We start from the raw sequence: 26,429 nt of genomic DNA on the forward strand, positions 1-26,429 counted from the left end.
CCTGATAGGCCCCAGTGTGTGATGTTCCCCTTCCCGAGTCCAAGTGATCTCATTGTTCAGTTCCCACCTATGAGTGAGAACATGCGGTGTTTGGTTTTCTCTTCTTGTGATAGTTTGCTAAGAATGATGGTTTCCAGCTGCATCCATGTCCCTACAAAGGACACAAACTCATCCTTTTTTATGGCTGCATAGTATTCCATGGTGTATATGTGCCACATTTTCTTAATCCAGTCTGTCACAGATGGACATTTGGGTTGATTCCAAGTCTTTGAAAGGGGAAAGAACTAGGTCACTCCAGAGACAGCCAGAAAACTGTCCTGCAATCTCCAGTACAGTAAAAGCCTCATTACCTTATATAATCAGGACTGTTGCTGATTAAAGAGTTAAAGAGAAGAATTTTTTTTTTTTTTTTTTTTTACAAAAAGATACATCAGTCTTGTATTGGATACAGATTAGGCAACAAAACAAAATACAGCAGTTTTTAACAAGATAGAAATTACCTTTACACATTAGTCTGAACACAACCTATCTAGGACTGATGTGGTAACTTTTATAAGGACCCAGGTGCTTTCTATAAAGCTGTTGTTTTTACCCTTCCCATGGTGGCCTCTGGCTCCTGGTTGAAGATGTTCAATCAGCCATTCCAGCCAGTGAGAGGGAGTGTGGTCCACCTGCTCTCATGCCCACTTCTGAACTCATGTTGAAATGTAATCCTCAATTTGCTAGTACTGAGAGATGGGGCATTTAAGAGGAAATGAGGTTATGAGGGCTCTGCTCTTATGAATGGACTAATAGATTAATGGATTGATAGGTTAATAGATTAATGGGTTATTATGGGAGTGGGACTGATGGCTGTATAAGAGGAAGGGAGACCTGACCTAGCATGCTCAGCCCCCTTACCATGTGATGGCCTATACCACCTCAAGACTGTGCATAGGGTCCCCACTAGCAAGAAGGCCCCCACCAGATGTGGCCCCTTGACCTTGGACTTCTCAGCCTCCATAACTGTAAGAAATAAATTCTTTTTCTTTATACTTTACCTAGTTTCAGGTATTCTGTTATAAGCAACAGAAAATGAACTAAGACTCCCTTTTTCTTCCCTGCATTTATCTTGCTGATGTGGGGAGGATAGGAAAGAAAGTGACTACAGTCACTGTCTTTGTACATACCTGCCCTTGGGAAACTGTTAGTCCGTTATTGGCCATATCACTGTGCTTTTCACCTATTTGCTGTGACCATGATAAGTATGGTGAAAACCATAAGCTTTGGCAGTTTGCATGTGATAATAAGCCTGCAGGTATATGGAATATAAGAGTTGAGACTTGGGAACCTCTGCCTGGATTTCAGAGGATGTATGGAAAAGCCTAGATGTCCAGGCAGAATACTGCTACAGGGCTGGCGCCCTCATGGAGAACCTGTACTAGTACAGTGCAAAGGGGCAATGTGGGGTTAGAGTTCCCACACTGAGTCCCCACTGAAGCACTGCTTAGTGGAGCAGTGAGATGAAGGCCACCATCCTCCAGCCCCTAGAATGGTAGATCCACTGGCAGCTTGCACTGTTTGCCTGGAAAACCCATAGGCACTCAATGCCAGCCCGAGAGCAGCCATGACCACAGGGGCAAAACAGTCCAAAGCCTTGGGAATCCACCCCCTGCATCAGTGTGCCCTGAATGTGGAACACGGAGTCAAAGGAGATTATTTTGGAGTTTTAAGATTAATAAATTCCCTTCTGGGTTTCAGAATTGCATGGGGCCTGTGGCTTCTTTCTTTTGGCCAATTTCTCCCTTTTGGAATGGTAATGTTTACCCAACTCCTGTAACTCCATTGTACTTTGAATGTATCTAACTTGATCTTTATTTTACAGGCTCACAGGCAGAAGGGACTTGCCTTGTCTCAGATAAGACTTTGGACCTTGGACTTTTGAGTTAATGCTAGAATGAGTTAAGACTTTGGGGGACTGTTGGCAAGGTATGATTGTATTTTGCAATGTGAGAAGGATGTGAGATTCGGGAGGGGCCTGGGCAGAATGATATGGTTTGGATTTGTGTCCCTGCCCAAATCTCATGTCAAAATGTAATTCCTAGTGTTAGAGATGGGGCCTGGTGGGCAGTGCCTGGATCATGGGGATGGCAGATTTCCTCCTTTGGTGCTATTCTCATAATAAAAGTTCTCATGAGATCTGATTGTTTAAAAATGTGTGGCACCTCTTCCCCACCCTTTCTCCTACTCCAGCCAGGTGAAGTGCTGGCTCCCCCTTTGCCTTCTGCCATAATTGAAGGTTTCTTGAGGCCTTCCCAGAAGCATGCTAGCATCATGTTCCCTGTACAGCCTGTGGAACAGTGAGCCAATTAAACCTCTTTTCCTTATAAATTACCTAATCTGAGGAATTTCTTTATAACAATGTGAAAATGGACTAATATACCAGGTTGAACAATTTTTGGCAAGTCTATTGCTACCAATTAGAATTCTCCTTCAAAGGTAACTCATACTAGTTGTAGGTGGACCTAGGAAGAATCTGTCTTCTATACCTCTCTGGAATTATGAATTCATACTGGTGATTCTTGTCCCTCTCTACTTAGACATTCTACTTTACCCTCTCCTCAGTTTCCTTTCTCTTCTCCAGGTAGCATCAAATAAGCCACATGATTAACTATAAATGCAATGGTGAAACTGACTATCAGTCTTTCTTTCACGTTGAAATCCTCACACTTGAAGAGTGTTTTTCTAAGGCTGTCCTGTCCTTGGCAGGATGTTCACCAGTTGGGTACCATTCTCTCCTTTTTCAATGTAAAAATGAAAGGAGAGGACAGTTCACAACTATTGCATACTCTCAAAAGGCAACTTTTCACATCCCAATACCTCCTCTTTTACCGAATGGGGACAGAGAGATGAGGAGGAAAGATTACTGATAGATGCTACCATCCAGTAGGTATTGTGGGGAGGTGGATGGCAATAATAAGAAGAACAGTAACCATTGAGTACTCATATGCCAGGTTCTCTTCTAAGTGTTTTACACATATTAATTCATTTAATTCCTCCCCAAAGCACTATGAGCTAGTACAAATTTCTTTTTGGTGGATGTGCTTAGGTAACTTGCCCAAGTTTACAGTCTTACAAGAAGTGGAGCTAGAATTTGATCCAAGGCACTCCAGTTCTAATGCCTGGTTCCATGAGCAGCTATAGATGCTTAGGTGCTATGGAGGATTGAGGTGCAACTGTCAAGATGACTCAGGAAGAGAGCAGATGTGCAATTTGAAGTAGCTGTTGTAACATGGCAAACACAACATAGTATGATAGTAGAGAGTGGGCAGATAAGAAAATAATGCTGGTGTGGCCCATCAGATAAAGAAACAGTCATATCTCCTAAAAACAGGTGCTATGTCTCACAAACCAAGTAGCAGTCTTTTTGTATAGACATGGTGGGAAAATTGTTGTTAACCCCATATCAGTGTTGTCTGCCACAAATACACAAATGAATAACAAGCTGTCAACAGAAGCACCTTCTCAGGGCATCAAATAAAATGATGTATAGCAGGTACTTTAAATCTCCATAGTCCCCTTTGTTTGTATTTGCTATATCACTGTGCCCACATATTCAGCAAACCCTATAACCGTAAATAAACTGGACTTCAGTCCTGTGACATCACATAAAATGTTTGAATATTTTCTAGACAGAATTGGCAAATTGTTTTTACTGAATGAATAGAATTTGCAACATAATCATATTAGTATGTGTGAGTGCTGTATCTGTATAAAAGTGCCTTGTTAAGTGATAAGAAATCATCTGCCAATCTTATGTTTCTTAATATTTAATCATATATATATTAAATATTTACACAAAGGTGATAATAGAATTATGTGACCACAGTAGAAATACAAGAGGATTCTAATTCTGTAATATTACGCCTAAAATTGTAATCCACTTAGTTTAGTCATTCTTCATTGTAAATGTTTTATAACTTGACAGATATTATTTAAAAAGGCAAAATATGGCATATTATAAAAAAATCCTCTTACCAAGTGTTCTTGGCATTTGACAATGCCATTAAGCTAAAAGTATTGAAGACAGAGTTTTAAATCATGTGAAGCTGTGGGTAAGCTGATCTTTTCCAAAAAGGTTTGCAGAAAATGTGTTTTAGTTTATTGCCATGAACAAATGGAGGCAACCTACGTTGTTTTGAATTTTTGAGATTAGTAATATATCCATAGAGTAGCAGTGTCATACATTATCTGTACCAATGTACCATGGATGATATAACCCCTATGGCACCTATTTCTCACCCCCCCAAAAAAACCAATAAGAATATTTGAAATATGGAGTGATAAAATGCTTCAGACAATTTTCCAGCTATCTAATTTCTAAGCAAAGAAAACACAAAGTAGAGCAAATAACAGAGGTTTGAGGTAAGCAGATATAAATTTTTTCATAGATGGCCATCAAAATGAACAGAAAGAGATTGCAGGATCAGTGCACCAAACTGCCAAGACAACTTCAGTAAATAGTTTAGAACACATAGCAGCCCCCATTCCATGGCTAACGATAACTAAATCCTAGACACAAGCTGCTCCTACAATTGAAAAATGTTGATTTTGCTAGCTTTGAATTGTCATCTCTTTAAGAATAAATATTGATGACTTAGTGCCATTTTAGGTAGGTATTTTAAGAACCCACTAGTAACATACACACCTATCTTCCCAACAGTTGGGCTGTTAACATAATAATTTGTACAACATCACCTGCTGGTCCTGGAAGCCCCACTCTGAGGAGAGAAGTTATGCATAATTAATTATATTCATATTTTAATATTCACATTGCTGATTATGATTGCTTGTCATGATTTATTATCCAAACTTCATATGTGAGGCAAAAGCATTATAAAAGATATGTTTTAAAAAGTTGTTTTATTTTTTCATTAGCAGAACTAATTGATTTGTAGATGTACAGTTTTCTTTACATAATGGAAGCATATTCAGATTACTCTGTGAACAAAACCACAATTACTCTACTCATTTTAAAAAGGTACAAAATTATTTGTCTTTTTTGCCAATTTCTTACTTGATTTAGAGACCATGAATGTGAACACACCATTTTTATTTAAAATTCCCTGTCATGCTATAGCTTGCCTCTCTCTTAAACAGTGATAACATATGTATTGACATACTAACAAGAAGAATTTGAATTAAGGAGGAAAAGAGTGTCTGAAAAGAATTCCATATTTCTCCATGTAGAAATAAGGAACTAATCTGCTATTTCTTAATAGGAGTAAAATTTAGAGATATTTTTGATAACTTATGAATATTAGATTATCTGCTGTTAATTAAACTCAGGTCTGATATGATGCCTGAAACATCATATGCAGCAGTAGATGCCATGACAAAATGAAAGTACATCATCTCTATCTACTGGAATTTCCTTGAGATTTAGCTTCAAAAGGCAAAAACTAGTTCAGATTTCGCAGAGAAAATAATAATGGAGAACAATTTATATACAAGTACAATTTTTCCTGTTGCAACATTTAGGTATAGAAATTCATTCAAATTATTGGGAGAGGCCGGGCGCAGTGGCTCAAGCCTGTAATCCCAGCACTTTGGGAGGCCGAGACGGGCGGATCACGAGGTCAGGAGATCGAGACCATCCTGGCTAACACGGTGAAACCCCGTCTCTACTAAAAAATACAAAAAAACTAGCCGGGCGAGGTGGTGGGCGCCTGTAGTCCCAGCTACTCGGGAGGCTGAGGCAGGAGAATGGCATAAACCCGGGAGGCGGAGCTTGCAGTGAGCTGAGATCCGGCCACTGCACTCCAGCCTGGGCGACAGAGCGAGACTCCGTCTCAAAAAAAAAAAAAAAAAAAAAAAAATTATTGGGAGAAAACTACCAATGTGTAGTTTGTGTGTCTCTTATATTCATACATGGAGGAGTTTGTTTATATACTAGTCAGTATTTAAGCTGAATTTGGGGAATTCTATTTTAGCTATGCAGGGGCGCTGAATATGATGTACTAACACTTCCATTTAAAAGAAGTTGTGAGTACTGAATTTGTAATCTAAATGTTAGTAGAATTAAAAAGAGGGATGGAGATGGAACTGGGCTACTTGCCATGTAATATAGTTTGGCTAGTACATATATTTGGTTAGACAAAACAAATTAAACACAGAAAGGAGGTAAAAGATGTTTTATTGCAATAATCATATTCAATCCGAAAGTATCTTAGATTGAATCGTTATTTTCTTTCTTTAATGAATATATATGTTAGGTTGGAAGTCATTAAGCTTTAAAAATTTAGAGAATATTTCTGTATGGCAAAGTAAAAAACCTATTAATTAATCTGACTTTCTGGCATGCTTTGTTCCATTAAGTATAGACTTCTAGGAAAAAGCAAAATATAGGAGAGGAAACAACAGAGAGAAAAACTAGAGGTTAATTGCCTTTGTTGATTTCCAAGTAGTTTTGACAGCTCTGATCCATTAAAATATGTGTAAAAATTGATGAATGTGTTCTTAGTAACAGTGTGTTTTAAGAAGACTTTTCTCAACACTGAAGTTTTATTCCATTTGTAATCTAAATAAAAGCTGATTAAATTAAATGTATAGAAATGTCAGCTTCTGTAAGTGTGCATTCTTATGCTAAAAAATATTGGGTAGTTTTCTCATAGCTTTCCAATGGAGTTTGCACATTCACATCAGAGTTTATTTGGTGGAAAGGAGTAATACCTGATTAGTACTTTTTCTTTTTCTTGCTATTTTCCTTCTTTGGGTAGGTAAATAAAACCTTAGAGTAATTGCATGAGTTATCTGTTGCTACATAACAAGTTATCCCAAAATATCATAGCCAAAAACAACAAATATTTATTATTTCACTATTTCTGTGGGTCAGGAACGTTAGAGTAGTTTACCTGAAAGGTTTTGGTTTAGAGTCTCTCCTAAGGCTGCCATTAAGTTGTTGGTTGGGGCTACAGTCATGTAAAGGTTTAGGTGGGGGAGGATTATCCTAAGTTCACCTATGTGGTTGCTGGCAGGCCCTGGTTCTTTGCCGCATGGCCTTCCCACAGGGTGCCTGATGACATGACAAGTAGCTCCCTCAGGTAGGGAGAGAAAACGAAGGGTAAATACAAGTGCAGCCAAGATGAAAGACACAATCTTTTGATGAACTAATCTAAGAAATGACATCACATTTTCTGTCATATTCAATTCATAAAAGAGAATCACTAAGTCCAACCCACACTTAAGTGGAAATAGTTAAGTTCTACTTCTTGAACTATCAAGGCTATCGTATGAATTTTCTATTGCTGCTGCAGCAAATTACCACAAATATAATAACTTTAAAGACTCAAATTTAGCATCATACAGTTCTGTAGATCAGAAGTCCAATATAAAAGTATTAGTAGGGCTATATTCCTTTCTGAAGTCTCCAGGGAATAATTCATTTTCTTGTCTTTCCCAATTTCTTGCAGCCTCCTTTATTCCTTTGCTTGTGGCCCCTTGTTCCATATGCAAACCCAACAACGATGGGTTGAGTCTCATATCATGCCACTATGACCTCCTCTTCTTCCCTCCTCTTCCAAATGTAAAGACACTTCTGATTACATTTGACTGTACCCAGATTATCCAGGGAAATCTCCCTATTTTAAAGTCAATTTAATTTCCCTTTACTTTGTAATGTAACATATTACATGTCCCAGGAATTGTAGTGTTGACATCTTTGGGGGACTTTTATTCTGTCTATTACAGTTGTCAAATAATTCGTGGAGATATATATATATATTTTTTTTTTTTTTTTTTTTTTTTTTTTGAGACGGAGTCTCGCTCTGCCGCCCAGGCTGGAGTGCAGTGGCCAGATCTCAGCTCACTGCAAGCTCCGCCTCCTGGGTTTACGCCATTCTCCTGTCTCAGCCTCTGGAGTAGCTGGGACTACAGGCGCCCGCCACCTCGCCCGGCTAGTTTTTTTGTATTTTTTAGTAGAGACGGGGTTTCACCGTGTTAGCCAGGATGGTCTTGATCTCCTGACCTCATGATCCACCCGTCTCGGCCTCCCAAAGCCTGGGATTACAGGCTTGAGCCACCGCGCCCGGCCGGATATATTTTTTAAACCTCCACAGTAATCAGTAACTGTTAAATAATGTACCTAGAATCATCCTCCTGCTGAAATGCACACACTCAAGGTCCAGTCCTTTCAGAATATTTATTGAAGTCTAGTGGATCACTAACCCAGGTACCAAACTGCCTGCACTAGTTATTCAGTATCCAATAGAGATGAACTTCAACACCTTTCTCTTGCTCAGGCATCTATGGTTGCCCAGATTAAGTAGTATAAAATTTCTACCCTAAAGTAGGAGAAAGTAATGGGGTTTAGTTTAAGAAATATATACGTCTGGTGTCAGAAAGAATTTGTTACAATCTGAGTTTTGCTAAAATACTGCCATGTGGCCTTATGAAGTTTACTCATTTCTCTTGCCTAAGGTTTTCTTACTTATAAGATGAGGGAAATTATATTGATATTGCACAGATATTGTACAGATTCATTTATAATTCAGAAATTGATTATTTCATCTTCTTTGTTGTCCAAAATCTACTGTTTTATAAAATGACTGCTATTGATACTGTTACGTATCTGTGATCTGATCTTTGTCTTCTAATTTTTGAGGTTACTGATAAACAATATCTTTTTGAAAACATAGTCTAGACCCTCCACCAGTGATTTATATGTCTCAGCTCTTTGAGGCAGGTACCTAGCCTAGACATCAAGACTCCTTTTTGAGGAATCACATATTTCCCCACTTGCCTATCTTATAGGCCTTTCCTGGACATAATAATTATGCCAAAAGTCTTTTAATATTGTATTCATAAACAAGCCCCAAGCTAATTTATCCATGTACCCTTAGATATTCTTTTTCAAACTGAAACTTCTGTTACTAACTATAAAATTAAAAATTATAAAATTGATTGTCATTTGTAAATGATACTGTAAATTTAGTTTAAAATTCAACATAGAAGATAAAATTAGATTTATTTTCTGTGTTGATATGAATACAAATTTGGGTGGAACAGAGCATGGTGGTAAAAATAATGTTCTTAGTAGATTAGGAGACCTATAGAACAGAAATGTACTTAAAGTTGGTATGTTATACAAAGAATTTATTGTTGCATCCAAACAGCTGTGATATTCTACCAATTTAAACAAGCTGAGATATGAGTATCACATTGTATACATATTTTATGTATACACAGTCATGAAACAGAAATACAAAAATTTTGGTGATAATCTGATATTGAGATAAAAAGAAAATATCAGCATATTTCCACAGAATCTGTCTCTTTACCACCTATCACAGTTGGATTTTAGAAATGTTTACATTTACCATATAAATTATTTACATTTTGGTTACGTTTTATTAGAAATTAGTTGGAAATCTCTAATCAAAATGTTAAGCAAAATTCAGATTTTTAAGTTTGTAAAGAATTTCAGTTATTAAGAGTAAATCTCATGAATGAAAAGACAAATTTATTCTTATAAAAGCAAAGAAGGGAGTAAATAAACAATTGAGAGATCTAAAGGAATACAAGATTTAATTCGAATGCCAATTATTAGGCTCTGAAATATCTCAATTTGAAGGAAAAGGTTTTAATGGAGCTTCTATTTATAATTAGATAGTTATCTTCTGTACCAGAATAGAATGAAATTGAGAATGCCTGTAACTGCATGATATCTACATTTGCTGAGACATTCAGAATAAAATTAAAACATTTTTGACAGGTTTAATAATATAAAATATGTCAAAGAAAAGTACTCTGTGAATGGAGGTAAAAAGACCGCACTTATAAAAATATTGGGGCTAAAATATTTACACATTCCACTACAAATATAGAATAGGGAATCTCTTCCATTTATCATAATTGGCTCTGAGCTTATTTTCCTCAGCACCTGTAAGAGGAAGTATTTTCTCAATTAAAAATGTAATACTTACAAAGCAAAGTCATTGGAAAAAGTCAACAGTGTCAAAACTATTAATGAGAAAATGCAACTTTGAAGACCTTTAAAATTTTATGAAAAATTAGAAATAATACAGAAAAATTAATTTTACAGAAAAATATGTGACCAGGATATGATAGACAAGTCAAAAAACCTAAGCAAAATGTCTGAAAAAATATTCAGTTCATTTATATTTAATATTCAGATCAACCTAAATTTGTTTTAATTACCCTTTAGCCTAAATATGTTTATTAAAAGAATTTATGGAACCTGTAGAACCAGTGATAATTATATCATCCAATTAATTAAAATTTTTAAATTATATAATTTTAATAATTTCAATGCTCCTTTTTACTCTAAAGTGACCACATAGATACTAAATTGCAAGATCATCCTAACTATAACCTTGTTCATGAGTCCACTTTTTACTTTCCACAGCAATGTTGAGTCACAGAAGCTCAGATAATATACTCATTGATTAACTCATTCCCATATTTAACAAACACTAAGCTCCATCTATGAGTCAAGTATTGTTCTAGGTTCATTGAATATATTTTTGAGCAAAACAGGCAAACACGGGAGGGGGTCCAGTAATACACAACTTACTAATAAATTTTAAAATAGCATCGTGTATTAGGAGTTATAAATCCTTTGGAAAACAAACATTCAAGAAGGGTAATGGGGCTTATGAGTGTAAAGAGTGGTAGGGAGATGACAATTTGCAATATTAAATAGGTGGGAAGGTGACACGAGCAAAGATTTGGAGGAATTTAGGGAGTTAGCGATGCATTATCTATGGGAAGAGCAGGCCAGGGGAGAAGAAGCCGCTACAGGGAAGTGCAATGATGCACCAGGCATGTGTGAGATGCAGCAAATAGACCAGAATAGTTAGAGAGGAATAAAGGGGCAGTAGCAGGATATGAGACATGAAGGGCAAGAGAGGGAATGCAGTGGGATAGAAAGAGGAAAGATACAGATGGCGCACTTCCAAAATCCTCCAAACACTGTTACTTACACAACAGCTAGAAGAATTTTTATTTCACTGGATGTTTTGTGTTCTTACTTTTGTATTAGCTTGGCTTTGTTATTAAATATCAGATATCCCATTTCTCTCCTGTCTTTGGTGAAGGATCTTAGATCTTTTGTAATTCCTTGATTCCTTGCTCTTTCAGGGATGCATTCTCAGTCAAAAGAGCTCTTTGAAGTTTTGCTTCCTTATAGAATTCTTAAGAATCACATTTAATTCAATGGCTTTTTACTTTATATATGCTCATAGAGACTTTATGAAAAGAATCTTTTTGAAAATAAAATTACTAAATATTTGGTAATTTCTCAACAAATTATATAGGCCTTGCCATAAGCAATGGATTTTTTAAATAAAAAAGTCAGCTTTATCTACAGAATATGATATTTGGAGTGACAGCTGAACTCAGGGTCCTGGCATCACTAATTATTTGCTGCATTACCTTATGTGAATAAGACTTTCTGACCTTCAATATCTATAAATGGGAATCAATAATAAGACCCACACCACAAGTTCATTGTCAGATTTTTCTAAATGTGTGTGAAAATTTGCTCAACTATGAAATGATGTACAGAAGTTACCAACCATTATTATCATCGGTGCATTAATATAGCATTATTCCATTCTAAGCTTTAGAATGGAATAATTAGAGAAGCATGTTTCAAATGTCTTTCCTGAAAGCTTTATTCTTCTGCTCAGAATTCCTAGTATTCCTTTTCAAAATATCTTAAAACAATAAAGTATTTAATATATAATTGAAGGAAAGGATTTAAGTTAAATGTGTTATATTCTAGGGTTGTATACTTCTCTCCACATGAAACACATTTAGCTTCCTAACATTAGCTCTGCCTTTCATTATATTTATGAATTACAAAATACCTCACACAGTAGCCTTGGTTTTTTAAATGTGGAATACAAAGTTGTCACAAAAAGGACCTAAGAAAATTAAGTCCATATATACGTGTATGAAAAGAGAGAAGTGAGAACAGAGGGAACAAAGAAAAGAAATACCAAAGTCTTGGGGTCTCCTTTGCTTCACTGAGGTAAAACCTGAGAGTTCTCAAGGAAACTGATGATCCCGACTTTCTGTTGGTTGAATTTTACCAACAGAATATTATTTAAGCAATGTTTTGTCCTCAGGTATGAAACTAAATAAACTCTTGGGATGCAATGAAATTAATAGTGCTAAGTTTGTTCACTAATGATGAATATATAGCTGAGATTTTTCACCATGTGATTTTTAGTCTTGATTATCATAACAGTTGTATTCACTGTTGATGTCGATAATCACTGAGTATATATGTCAAATTGTTCAGCAAAGTTATAAACATATTCAGGAGGCTACTGGTGAACACCTGTCTGGATTTTGTTCTATTCATTGGATTTCTATAGGCTTTATCTCTTAATGAAATATGCCTCCTTCATTTTTAACTTTTGTAGGAGAAAGATGTTCATGGAATATAGAAAATACTTTTTCAGAAAACTTATTCAAGATAACAGAAGACACAAAATATTTTTTTAAATCCAAATTATAAGCTTTAGGAATTAAGTAAATACAAACTTGTTAATTAACTGCGTTATCATTTGGTGTTTGCTTTGTATCCTGTATGAAATATGCTTGTGTTCTCATCTAAAATGTTTAGACTAGACATAGATGAAGCATGCACCAAAGCCACAAGGATTCATCAAGTTTCATGGCCACTTATGTGTCAAGGCAAATCAAAGGTGTTTTGACAATTAGCTAATAGAACAAAGAAACAAAAGAAAGGAGACAGATCTCTATGACTCAACTGATAGAGCGGAGGCATTTGCCGAGTTTCGTGGTAGATGTGGTTCCGTAAAACGTCCAACATAAGAATCCGTGTCTCGGGAAGAAACCACCTCATATACCAAGAACGAACCCTGATGATGTTCTCACTGATAGTTCTCAGTGTGCTGCCATGTTCCCAAAGTGTGAAGGCTACCTCTTTATTATGATGCTTATTACATTTTCTATAGTTAGTGGTAGGTTTGCCTTTCTCTGTGATATCCTTGAGCGCACAAAAACGTTCATGTTTGTTTACCCCATCTTATCCTGGTACCAGGGATGCGTTGTATGTTCAAATAATTATTTGATCAATGAAAATGAATACTCCCTGACATTTTAATTTTCTTCGTAATATAACCTTTGAATGATTTACAATAAATATAGAAGGGCATTCAATATATATGTACTTTTTTTTTTCACTTCAGTTTCTGTTAGGGAGAAAAAAGTCTGAATCTAAATAAGTCACATACAATGATCAAGCTTACCAAATAACTAGTAAGAAGTTCAAGTTTCCACTTTGATTTGCCCTTGCAGACACAGCCTGGGAGCATGGAGAATTTTCTGGTAACAAATGGGAATCTGGCCAACCAGTGATCTCTACATTAGCATTCTAATAACCAGAGGCCAACGTGCCATAGTGCTGTGTCAGAACTAATTTATGAAACTAGGTCCAAAGGCTCATTAAAGTGGTCACAATTCAGTGACTGCCCAGTAAAATTAGACTACAGTTTCATTCTTATAACACTGAATATTTTAACATACTATTAAGGACATACTTCAAGTGTTAAAACTAGCTTTAATTCTGTGAAGGGAAAAACAACAACATTAGAAAGCTATTTACTTTTGTAGAAAATTGGCTCAATCTCAGATTTTTTGGCTCCAAATGCTTCAAATGTTCATAGTTTAGAGCCCAGGGTGGGCTGTACTTGCATTTGCAAGTCTGGTACATTTGTGGGGTTTTTTTTGTTTTGTTTTGTTTCCTCAGAGTAAAAGCACTGCTATGTAGCTCTTGCAAACCACAGGGCTGTGAACCCACCTGGCCAGGAAATTGCAGGCAGCACAGTTGGGAGTTGAATTTTCTTCTCCTCTGCTGCCAGACAGATCTCCCTACAGCACTCTTTAATCAGGCATCCTCTGCCGTGATGCCAGAGCTCCTGGGACGCAGAGTGCATTGCTTTACAGGCTGCTTTCCACAGCCAAACTGGGTTTGAGTGGCATAGAAAGTGCGACATTCAAAATCTTGTGAAGAACAAGGAGAGGTAGTGGGGAAAGTTCTAGACTGGGAGTCTGGTGCAGCTGCAGTTCAATCTACTGCTAACTCTCAGACAGTCCTGTCTGCTGCTAGGGCAGGGTATCACCTCTTTTGCCAGCACAATGCTTGGCACATGGGTTTTGCTCAATAGGAAAGGTGGTTATAGTGAACTGAACTAACAGTACAGATAGGAAAGCCATTTAATTTCTCAGTATCTCAAACACCTATATATATGAAGTGGGAAGAATGGCTCTTGCTGTGCTTATTTCACAGAGTTGTTCTGAGGATCTCAAGTAATAACAACTACCAAAACACTTTTTGGTGGTATGGTGCTTATACTTGGGTAATGTATGGTTATGTCCATTCACTTGTCAAACATAATAGACTGCTTTATCTCCTGAATTTTTATTCAATGGAACAGCAGTGTGTCCCTAAATCTTTTAAATGTGAACAATAAAAGATGTGAAATGACTTTTCCTGGCAGTCTACATGCCATGACTGAATTATTTAGACTTCTATTTAAACCTGGGTGAGAAAGAAAAAAAAAAACTCAAAGAATAAAGATTTGTCTTTTAACTAATTATTTATGAAAAATGTTTTAGACTTTTCCACATTTAGAAGATACTATTGATAGTTTGGATGTCCTGTTATATTATAAATTAGATATCATTTCCATATCAAAGTTAAATATCTCTGAAAGGTGACAGAGCCAGCAGGGACTGCTAGTGGTAGAGTAAGTTCCAAGTATCAGTTTATTGTAGCAGTGTAAATTATACTTAATTTAAAAGACTACATTAACTTTTAAAATGAGGGTACTCCAAGTTGAATCCATGGCAAATAAATAAATATACAATGTTTTCCTAAATATGTCAGGGTATCTCATAAAGCAGTATCCTGAAGGAGCTCTGATTTGATGGATGCTTATAGATTTATTATCCAAAATATCCTAAATTCATGTATATGTAAGAACATTTGAGTTAAATACAAGTGAGTCTTTTTTTGCAGTTTTATCTTAAGTGTAAATAGCCAAGAAAAGGATATAATGTAACATTTTTTACTAACAGTTTTACTGTGATAAATTTGTTTCACAATACCTAATAACATCTCCCAGCTGGGCACGGTGGCTCACACCTATAATCCCACCACTATGGGAGGCCAAGGTGGGTGGATCACAAGGTCAGGAGATTAAGACCATTCTGGCTAACATGGTGAAACCCCATTTCTACTGAAAAAAAAAATACAAAAAATTAGCCAGGCGTGGTGGCACACACCTGTAGTCCCAGCTACTCGGGAGGCAGTGGCAGAAGAATCACTTGAACCCAGGAGGCAGAGGTTGCAGTGAGCTGAGATTGCACCACTGCACACCAGCCTGGGCGACAGAGCGAGACTGTCTCAAAAAAAAAAAAAAAGAAAAGAAAAAGAAAAACTCCCAAAACATTGTTCTGATACACACCACTTTAGAAAATGTGTTGGCAAAATGTGTTTGGTTAGACTTACTGGAGCCCAAACAAAGTTATCCCTTTTGGTCTGTATAAATTTAATTAACAATAGACTTACTGAGCATCTGTTGCCTAAACAGCAATGTGCAGAGTGCTGAAGGTCATAAGAAGCTGAATGAAATTATGACTGCCCTTTAGAAGTCCAAAGTCAAAGGGCACCCATACTCAGTGTCACGGAAATGGTGTAATAAAGTAGGTGCAAGGAGGGAGAGTCACATCTATATGGGTGCAGAATTGAAAGTATCTTCCCAAGATTCAAAAACATGAAATACTAGAAAGTCATTGAGATCATCTATAATAGTATGCTTACAAAGATTGGTCAAATAAACATATTTGCGTGGCTGGTTAGTATTTTGGTGGATGACACTTCAGAATAGCACCTGTCTCCATTTGCTTCATCTCATTTGCCTCAAGTTAGAATAGGTTCAGCTCATTGACTTTTTTCAGCTACATAACTTTATAGTTATTTCTGTCATAGTATCATGGTATTGCTTATTCAGTTTTAAAATAAAGAGGAAACGAAAATTGGCTAAATTTTTGAGAGCAGTTAATATATTTTTAATTCACTTACTGTGAAAAAGATATAGTCCAACAGGATATTTTTCAGTTGTTCGAACCTGAGGTTTAATATCAGAAGGATAATTTTGGAGCAAATTTTACTTTTTTTATACTTTTTCCATGCTAACTTGAAATATTGAAACTTCAGAATAGAGATGGGTCTATTCTCTGTTTACAGAGAATCATGGCAAAATGCAAATGGCCCTTCTCCCTTCAAGTGGGGTTGTGCCAGGCATCAACTAGCCACAGGTAGAGTTTTCTTAACCTGTGGCTAGTTCTCTTCTGCTTTATCCCTGTGGCTGGAATGGAGTGAGGGTAGCTAGCTCCTCCACACAGATGTGATGTGTAGTGCACCCAAACATAAATAAGCCTTATCAAAAGAATTCATTTAAATATTGCCTGTTTGGTTTTATCAGTCCTCACTCAGAAGAATATAATTCTAATAGCCAGATAACACGGTGGACCAGCTTAGTATATAGGCATCTGTAAAGGTACTTCTGCACAATGACTACAAATTTAACTAGGCTTTTTGAAATATGCCAGAAGCATTTATTGGGAGTGGTTAAACCCACATCATTTCTTGAAAACAATTTAAGAGCTCTGAACATTGATATTTTGTATAAATCTGCTTGTAAATCCAGAAAACAAATAAATAACATCTTACTTTTTGTATCTCAATGTTTTACTACAAAGCCCCTAGCTTACGAGAGTGTAGAAAATTGAACCTTGGTCGTTCTTCTATTTACTCTACTTTATGAGTAATTTACACAGTGCCAGGACAAGCAGGGAACGAAACCTCAGAAGACCTGTTTTTGGTGACCACAGAGTTACTGCTAGGATGCCATACTGTGTGTCTGGTCCCTTCAAGGCCAATAGCTCTTGAGGCCTGAGAACCTAAACCTTGGCTTCCAACGAAGCTGGATTGTCCTGAACACCCAATTAGATCTTGTATTTATAAAAGTTCAATACAAAGGGACTGCTCGTTCATTTGAATCTTGGCAAAGCTTATGTTCAGCATGATTACCTGAGCTCTTTGCCCACTGTACCCTCCTCCGTGGAATACTTTCTGCCCCTTTCACCCTTCTGTCTACTAAAACCAAGTTTTAGATGATAAACAATATAGCACTGCAAAATATGTAAATATGCATACAGATATCCTTCACTTAGGACGGGGCTACATCCCAATAAAACTTTGGCAAGTTCAAAACACTATAAATTGAAAATGCATGGCTGACTAGGAGCTATGGCTCACTTCCACTGCCCAGCAAAGCGAGAGAAGTATAGTTTCTGCAGAATACAAATTGCTTTCCTACCTTTTAAAAACTCAAAAATCATTAAGTCAAACTGTCGTAACTCGGTGACCATCTGTATTTAAACGTAAATTTCCATACATCCAAAAGAAAATTCTGCATTTGAACATGCTTCATTGTATACAAGTGACAAAGTATTTTCTTCAGCATTTTCAATACCTTTGAAAGGAGGTTAATGTGTGGAAATACTGAGTTTAACAACATTTCATGAAAGGTTTTTCATCATATGAATATGCTGTCAAGCTCCTAAGTGTGTTTTCAGAATCACTGACAGTATATTATTTTAAAAAACAAGATAATGCTACAATATTTTGTCAATAGACTTAAGTCTCAAGCTTTTCATTGATGAGAATAATTTTACATGTTAATTTTATGTCATTAAGTCTAAGCTAGAAATATATAAAAGATGTCTGATGATATTTTCATGGGCATGTGCCCTCTACCATCATTACAGAGCTTAAAAACCTTGTAGAAATCTTTTTATTTTACATGCTTTTTTTTGTTACAACTGTGTCACATCTAAAAGATTCAGACAGTCTTAATCTTGACTGTGCCTTATTCCAAGTCATACAAGAGTCACTGTCTTCATGATTGATTCTTGGGTCTTTCATCTACTCAGTACCCTAAATTATATCCCACTCAAATCAGGTTTGAAGCTCTAATTGGGGTTTCTAATGATCTTCTCACACCCAATAATCCACCCACAACATGTTCTCTTTTCTTAAATACACCAGCTCACAATCTGCTAAAACCATTTGTTCACTAAAACCTAATGTCTCTAGCCCAGCATGGTGGCTCATGCCTCTGTAATCCCAGCACTTTGGGAGGCCGAGGCGGGTGGATCACTTGAGGCCAGGAGTTGGAGACCAGCCTGGCCAACATGGTGAAACCCCATCTCTGCTAAAAATGCAAAAATTAGTCGAGCAGGATGATAGGTGCCTGCAATTCCAGCTACTTGGGAGGCTGAGGCAGGAGAATCACTTGAACCCAGGAGGCGGAAGTTGCAGTGAGCCATGGGCGACAGAGTGAGACTCCGTCTCAGAGGGAAAAAAAAAAAACCTATTTTCTCTGACATGAATACTTATCAACACATAATTTACAATTTTCATTCTTATTAAATTCTTTATTAGTTATAAATTACATACAGAATAAGTAAGTTATGAGGAATAATGCTATAATTTAAAGCCATGCTCTTACCACCCAATTTAGAAATAGATATAGTACCTTGCTATTAACTTGAATGTCTTTTGAGTGTCATTTCCAAGTCCCACACTTTTTCTACCCCTTTAGAGGTAACCTTCATCCTGACTTCCCTATTTATCTCTGCCTTCTTTTTTTAGAAATTTTTTTATTTCCATAGGTTTTGGGGAACTGGTGGTATTTGGTTACATAAGTTCTTTAGTGGTGATTTGTGAGAATCTGATGCACCCATGACCCGAGCAGTATACACTAAACTCAGTTTGTAGTCTTGTACCCTTCACCCCCTCCCACTTTTTCCTCCAAGTCCCCAAAGTCCATTGTATCATTCTTATGCCTTCGCATCCCCGTAGCTTAGCTCCCACTTATGAGTGAGAACATACAATGTTCGGTTTTCTATCCCTGAGTTGCTTTGCTTAGAATTATAGCCTCCAGTTCCATCCAGATTGCTGCAAATGGCAGTAATTTGTCCCTTTTTATGCCTGAGTAGTATTCCATATATATACACTATATTCTGAGTATATAGTGTATATATATGTGTGTGTGGTATGTGTGTGTATATATATACACACACACATATCACAATTTCTTTATCCACTTGTTGACTGATGGGCCTTTGGGCTCGTTCCATATTTTTGCAATTGTGAATCGTGCTGCTATAAATATTCATGTGCAACTATCTTTTTCAAATAATGACTTCTTTTCCTCTGGGTAGATACTCACTAGTGGGGTTGCTGGATCAAATGGTAGTTCAATTTTTAGTTCCTTAAGGAATCTTCTGTAGTAGTTGTACTAGTTTACATTCCCCCAGCAGTGTAGAAGTGTTCCCTTTTTACCACATTCATGCCAACATCTATTATTTTTTAATTTTTTTATTATGGCCATTCTTGTGGGGGTAAGGTAGTATTGCACTGTGGTTGTGATTTGCATTTCCCTGATTATTAGTGATATTGAGCATTTTTTCAAATGTTTGTTGGCCATTTATATATCTTCTTTTGAGAATTGTTTATTCATATGCTTAGCCCACTTTTTTATGTGATTATTTGTTTTTTTATTGCTAATTTGTTTGAGTTCTTTGTAGATTCTGGATTTTAGTCCTGTGTCAGATGTATAAATCATGAAGATTTTCTCCCACTCTGTGGGTTGTCTGTTTACTCTGCTAACTATTTTGTTTGCTGTGTAGAAGCTTTTCTTTTCTAGTTTTATCCCATGTATTTTTATTTTTATATAATATATCATTCAATTTTGCAATTTAATTTACATAAAAGAATTCATACTGTCAGTATTTTTCCAGGGCATTATTTTTGTTCAGTGTTAGCTTTCTGAGGTTATCAATGTATCAATATTTCCTATGGCTCTAATTCATTTTCACTCTCTCTCTCTGTCATTTCTCTACTGTTGCATAGTATTCCTTTTGGTAAATATGCTACCATTTGTTTATCCTATTAAAAATACAATGGATATTTGTGTTCTTTTCCAGGAATCTTTTCAATTCCAATGTACTATAATGAACACACTTGTATATAGCATATGGTACACATGTGTAAAAGATTTTTTTAAGTGTGTACTTCCTGGATCACAGAGTTTGAACATTTTAAGTTTATTGGAAACTGCTGAATTATTTTTCAAAATAGTTTTTACCAATGTACATTTATATCTGCATTCTACACACATTCTAGTTGCTCAGAAATGCCAACATTTGATATTACCGGGTTTTGTAAACTGTAAATTCAATGGGTTTTATTTGTATCTCATGGTGTTTTAATTTGCATTTCCCACAACTATGAGGTTAAGCATTTTTTCATGTGTTTATTCACCATTCGTGTTTTCTCTCGTGTAAAGTGCCTTTACTAGGTTTTTGATTAATTTTCTATTTGGTGTTTTGACTCTCTTTCCTATGATATGCATGAGTTTCTTACATATTCTAGAAACAAATCCTTTGTCAAGTTTATGGTCCTTTTCACTATCTTTATGTGGCTTTTGATGACCAAAAATTCTTAATTTTAACGAAGCAGAATTTATCAATTTTATATATTAAGGTTAGTGATTTTTTATGTGTGGTTTAAGATTATCCTCACATACTCTTAGCTCAAAAATATATTCTATTTTATTGCTTTCTAAACATTTTATATTTTTTTCCTTTCATATTGAGGCAACAGTAATTGATTTTTTTTGGTATGGTGTAAGTAGATATTCAATTTCATATTTGTTCATGTGGATCATTCCAGTATTATTGATTTAAGAATCAGTTTTTCCCTCACTGATCTGCTATGTCGGCCCCATGTGTTTATATATGTCAATTGTATGCATGTATAGTTTTGTCATATATACGTGTGTGTATTTCATGTTCATTGGTCTCTTTCCTGTCTTTGTACCAATGCTACAGCCTTAATCACCACAGATTTAAAATAAATATTGATAAGGCAACTTTATCAACTTCATACCTTTTTTCCAAGTGTGTCATGGCTATGTTTGGCCTTTGTTCTATTCTATAAATTCAGAATCAGCTTCTCAAGCTTCAGGCATATACATAAAAAATACTGGGGGTTTTATTGGAATTACACGGAATCCATAATTATCTTGAAGAGAACTGACATATTTATTGTATTGAGTCTACTAATTTTTCTGTTTATGTAAGGTTACTGTAAAATTTTTCAATACAGTTTTATATTTCCATTAAGGTCTTTCAAGTGTTGTGATCGATTTACCCCTTAGTACTTTGTCTTTTATAGTATATAAATAATATACTTTAGACTATATTTTAAACATATGATTTTTGTATAGAGATATACAATTGAATTTTGTATACTGGCTTTGCATTCAATAAACTTATTAAACTCTCTTATTAATTGTAATAATCTGCGGATGCCTTACAATTTTTTTATATGAACCTACGTGTCATCAGCAATTAGTGACAGTTTTATTTTTTCTCTCTCATTTCTAAAATTGCTTTCCTGTCTTACTGCACTGACTAGGACATCTAGTATAATATTATATAGAGTTTAATATAGCGGCCGTCCTTTTAAATTATCTGATCTTAAAGCAAATGTGCCCAAAGTCTCACTATTAGGTATAATGGTTAATATAAATTTTTATAGATCTTCTTTATTAAGAAAGGAAATATTCTTCTCTTCCTAGTTGCTAAGGATTTTGTCACATATTTGTCACCTATGTTGAATCAGATGATTATATTTCTCATATTCTTTAACCTGGGCATAGTGACCTGTCCCTGCTGAACCACAAGGAGCTGAAAACTAAAACTTGTATTCTGGCTGCAGCAAATATCTTTAAGGAACAAACCAGGTGCAGTGTTCTTTTTCCATTTGATTTCCTGTTTCCACTCAGGTGTGAGATGTTCTTCAAATCCCTTACTTTCTTGCTAGTTTTATGTTGCATTCTTTAAAAGGATACATTTATATTTTATCCATAATTTTTGGTTGTTTTCAGTGGTGGATAGCTCATTGTATTTAGTCCACTGTGCAAGAAATAGAAGTTTTCCCTTTCCTTTTTGTCAAAATAATATCCCTCATTTCTTGAAGCACATCTCCTTTATATTTCCCTTTCTATCATCATTTGGAAATTTTAACTTTATTCAATCTAGTTATTTATATTACTTTCCAAACCTTCTCTACCCAACTTTCCAATTTCTCAATAGTTTTACATATTTCCTTAAGATTGAGGTTGGTCAATTGTATGCATAGACTGTTTTGTCACATACTTAAACCTCTTTTTGTCTATCTCAGAGACAATATTTTCAGTTTATAAAGGCAAAGTATGTGCTCTCTTCTCCTTTTGACCACCTTGGAATTCAATAACTACATATTCCAGTTGCTGAGTGCATTTTGTTTTTCCTTTAGTAAACCTGGTATGATTGATGATCAAATCCTTCTAGCTTCCTTTTCTATATAAATGGAAAATATATCATGGGAAATTTAATAAGTCCTCCTATGGACTGAACTCTGTTTCATACAAATGTTTATGCATACTGAAAAATTCTTAGCGAAAAATGAAAATCAGGAGAACATTTCATTCTCTTTTTGTTTCATGAAGCATTTCTGGCCAATCACACTGGCTCACGCCTGTAATCCCAACTCTTTGGGAGACTAAGGCAGGAGAATTGCCTGAGGCCAGAAGTTTGAGACAGCCTGGGCCTCCTAGCCAGACCTCATCTCTACAGAAAATTTTAAAAATTAGCCAAGCATAGTGGCACATGCCTGTAGTCCTAGCTACTTCAAAGGCAGAGAAAGGAGGATTGTTTGAGACCAGGAGTTCAAGGTTACAGTGGGCAACAATTGCACCACTGCACTCCAGGCTGGGTGACAGAGCAAGACCCTGTCTTTTAGGGAAAAAAGAAAAGCATTATTGCTTCTCCTCACTTTGCTCAACACTTTGATTGTTTATAGTACTCATCATTTTCTAATATGTATATAGTTTTTATTTATTATGTTTCTCACTATCTTCCCCAGTAAAATGTAAGTTCCACAAGGGCAGAGATATAATCTGTTTTGTGCATGACATATCCCAAACAGTGCCTGACATAGAGTAAATGCTCAATAAATATATGCTGAATGAATCAGTGGTGTACAATATTTGCATAAACAAATAGTAGAAAGAAAAAAAAATTCATGATTTACTTTTCTCCAATGGTTTCATCTTTTCTTAATCAGTGCTGTTTTATTTTATGCTTTCAGATATCAACATGGCAGGAGAGCCCAAACCATACAGACCAAAACCTGGAAACAAGAGACCCCTTTCTGCACTTTACAGGTAAGTAGATAAGCACTGTTTTACTCTATATATTAGTAAAATTTTCTTGCAGCTTTATAAGGCAATATAACTTGTAAGGCATCCACTATTTTAAATAATAATCCTTGTGGGAATAAAGTTCAACAAATGTTGTTGGTCAACATATAAATATATCTTGCTGCATTGGCAAGGATCTCAGATGCCTAACCTTCTCATATCTGCTTATACAACCCTTCTACAAGATACTTATCTAATAAAAATCACTAATAACTCTCCCTGACAAGTGGGTGGAAAGGTCAATGTTGGTTGACTTTTTTTTCTTCTTCTTCTTTGAGATGGAGTCTCTCTCTGTTGCCCAGGCTGGAGTGCAGTGGCACAATCTCACCTCATTGCAACTTCTGCCTCAAAGGTTCAAGCGATTCTCTTGCCTCAGCTTCCCGGGAAGCTGGGATTGCAGGCGCCCACCATCACAGCCAGCTATCAGTATTATTATTTTTTTAGTAGAGACAGGGTTTCACCATGTTGGCCAGGTTGATTTCGAACTTCTGACCTCAGGTGATCTGCCTGCCTCAGCCTCCCAAAGTGCTGGGATTACAGGCGTGAGCCACCATGCCCAGCCCTTGGTTGACTATTAACTGCATACCATATTCTATAGCTATTTTACCTATGTTGTTTAATTTAATTTTCACAAGGCTCTTGCAGCGTAGATATTCCTGTTCTCATAATGCAGCTCAGGAACCTGAAATGCAGTTTCTTAGTGATTTTTCTCAAGGTCACACAGCTGGTTAACAATGTCACCAATACTCAAACTCATGCCCTCTGTACCTTAAATTCTTTCCACTCAATCAGCCTTGTTTATTACAAAGTACATGTTTCTTTCATGCCCATTTTTCCCAGACAACAAATATAGTCCTTCTCTTCTGCAGAGAGATAGATCCAATTCCTTTAACCTTTCCTGAAGTGCTTGGGTCTGAGTCACTTAACACTCTGGTCTTTCCCCTCTGCATGCCCCAATTTGTCGGTGTCTATATCTATACTGAGAATCCAGGTGGAGAGAGTAGACTAGACTTAGCACCTTTGTTGTTCTGTACATACTTCTATTATGTTAAGTAGACTTGAGCTGATTTGGGGAAGAGTACAAGAGTAAACTTATATAACTTTCAGTTCTTTAAAAACAGCCACTTCTGAAAAGAAATTATGTTCTGCTGTTAAACCATATGTCCCACTTCATGTACTTTTGCCATTAGTTTTTGTACTGTAAGTGCTGACTTTGTGTCTATCGCAGTTAAATTCTCTTTTGTTAGATATAGCCAATTGTTCCAGGCTATTGAGATCTCCTATCATCCAATTTATTTGGTTTTCTCCTAGATACATATCATCAGTCCATCAGCATCCACATCTGAAAAGTTAACATAGAAGTGTTGAGCAAGGCTTCCTTTTTATCTGATATCATTTGGATAAAGGAGAATTAAGTTATATGTGTTAAAATTGATTATTTTCTGATTTAGTGTAGTAAGAAGAGTGCTCAAAAATAGCCTGGAGCACTTTCCTTGTTTTTGTCCTCTGAAAACTAGCATATCTTCTTTTCAGCCATTTATAGCCTCATTTTCTGAACTCTAAGATGAGGGTCAGAACTAGATCACTTCTAAGGTCCTAGTCATCCCTAGTACCCCAGGGCTCTCCACTGTATGCTATTCAGAGATTTTTAAAGCTATACTGAAAAATACATCATAATTTCTGTTATTTTGGTTGATTTAGTTTTAATAAAACATTTTCTTAAAAATGGAAAGCAATAGAATATAACAAATGTTGATAGTAGATCATGGGGTAATATTAACATTAAAGAGCAGAGATGATGTTATCAACAAGAAGCAAATGACACATTCTGTACCTTGTTTGAGGTAAAGGAGACGATTTATAAAACTAAGAAATGCAAACTATATTATCAGATTCATTTGTAAATATATACATTAGAGCTCCAGCTAATGCAGAACATTTGAAAAGTCATATTTTCAATTACTGTTAAAACAAGCTGCCAATGGCTTTTTTTCTCATCAAAGAGTTACTACTGTCTGTGCAATGGTGTTAATTTTCATGTTTTCTCTTTTCTTGGATTGTTTTGATTTTCTTATGAGAATGGAAGCTCATGACAAGAATAAATGTCATTTTAACTATTATTTCTCTATTACTGTTATGTTCAATTGTGTTCAGAAGAATTAGAAGCAGAATTTCATTTAAACATGCTATACTGTATACAAGCCACATTAGTGAGAAAGTGCTTATTTATCCTCCTTTTATCTGTTTATACAAATTAAGGCTGTGGTACACTGAAATTGCAAAACAGTAACAAAGGGAATGTAAGAATGTGAATGTATAGCTGAGGAAGCCCTTTTATACACATTTTCTCATGCTCATGTAAGCTTAAAAAAATTACCTTAATTGTATGTGTTTTCATAGTCATCATTCATCTGTTCATCAGATAACTCTACAAAATTGGTAATATATACTATGCTGTATAAATGAGAAACCTGAGTTTCCAAAATGATAAAGGTTTGTTCAAGACGAGATCACAGGATTAGGAAATGAGCTCTGGTTTTCAGCCTTCATGTGTAGTGTTCTTACCACTAGATTATAGCTCCCTATATTTAGTCACTTGCTACCATCTAAACAACACAGATAGGGAAAGTAGAGATTTTCTGAGCCTCAAACCAATCGTCAATACTATTACTGTCCATGAATACCATGCCAGCAAGTGGCAGAGGAAATACTATACAATAAACACTACATAAGAAAAACAGAGATACCACCTATTTGTGTGATCATAGGGCACTGGTTTTAAGCTTCAAGTAAGTGCTTTTTGTAACATAATAGTTGTATAATTTTCCTGATAGGATAAAGTTGCATAAATGAGGTAAAAGCACTTAGTTCAATGTAGAGAATATGGTGGCGGCTTGGAAAAGGGATGGTTTCTGCTTTCCTGTTCTTTGCATCTCTGAGTCTGTTGTTTTGTTTTTGTTTTTGTTTTTGTTTTTGTTTTTGGTGGTGTTGTTTGCTCGTTTTTGAGATGGA

General features: G+C 35.9%; 1 protein-coding gene across 3 annotated transcripts in view; it reads left to right on the forward strand.

Moving 5' to 3' along the window:
• Nucleotides 1-26,429, forward strand: part of RALYL (RALY RNA binding protein like) — a 736,599-nt gene that overhangs the window by 578,200 nt on the left and 131,970 nt on the right. For all 3 annotated transcript variants that reach the window (XM_033202416.1, XM_033202415.1, XM_033202414.1), the window contains exon 3: nt 23,306-23,381. In XM_033202416.1, coding sequence (XP_033058307.1) covers nt 23,306-23,381 — 76 coding nt within the window. The remainder of the gene's footprint in view (nt 1-23,305; nt 23,382-26,429) is intronic.

This window comes from Trachypithecus francoisi, unplaced genomic scaffold (genome assembly GCF_009764315.1).
Source record: "Trachypithecus francoisi isolate TF-2019V2 unplaced genomic scaffold, Tfra_2.0 Lachesis_group7, whole genome shotgun sequence".
NCBI classification, from domain to species: Eukaryota; Metazoa; Chordata; class Mammalia; order Primates; family Cercopithecidae; genus Trachypithecus; species Trachypithecus francoisi.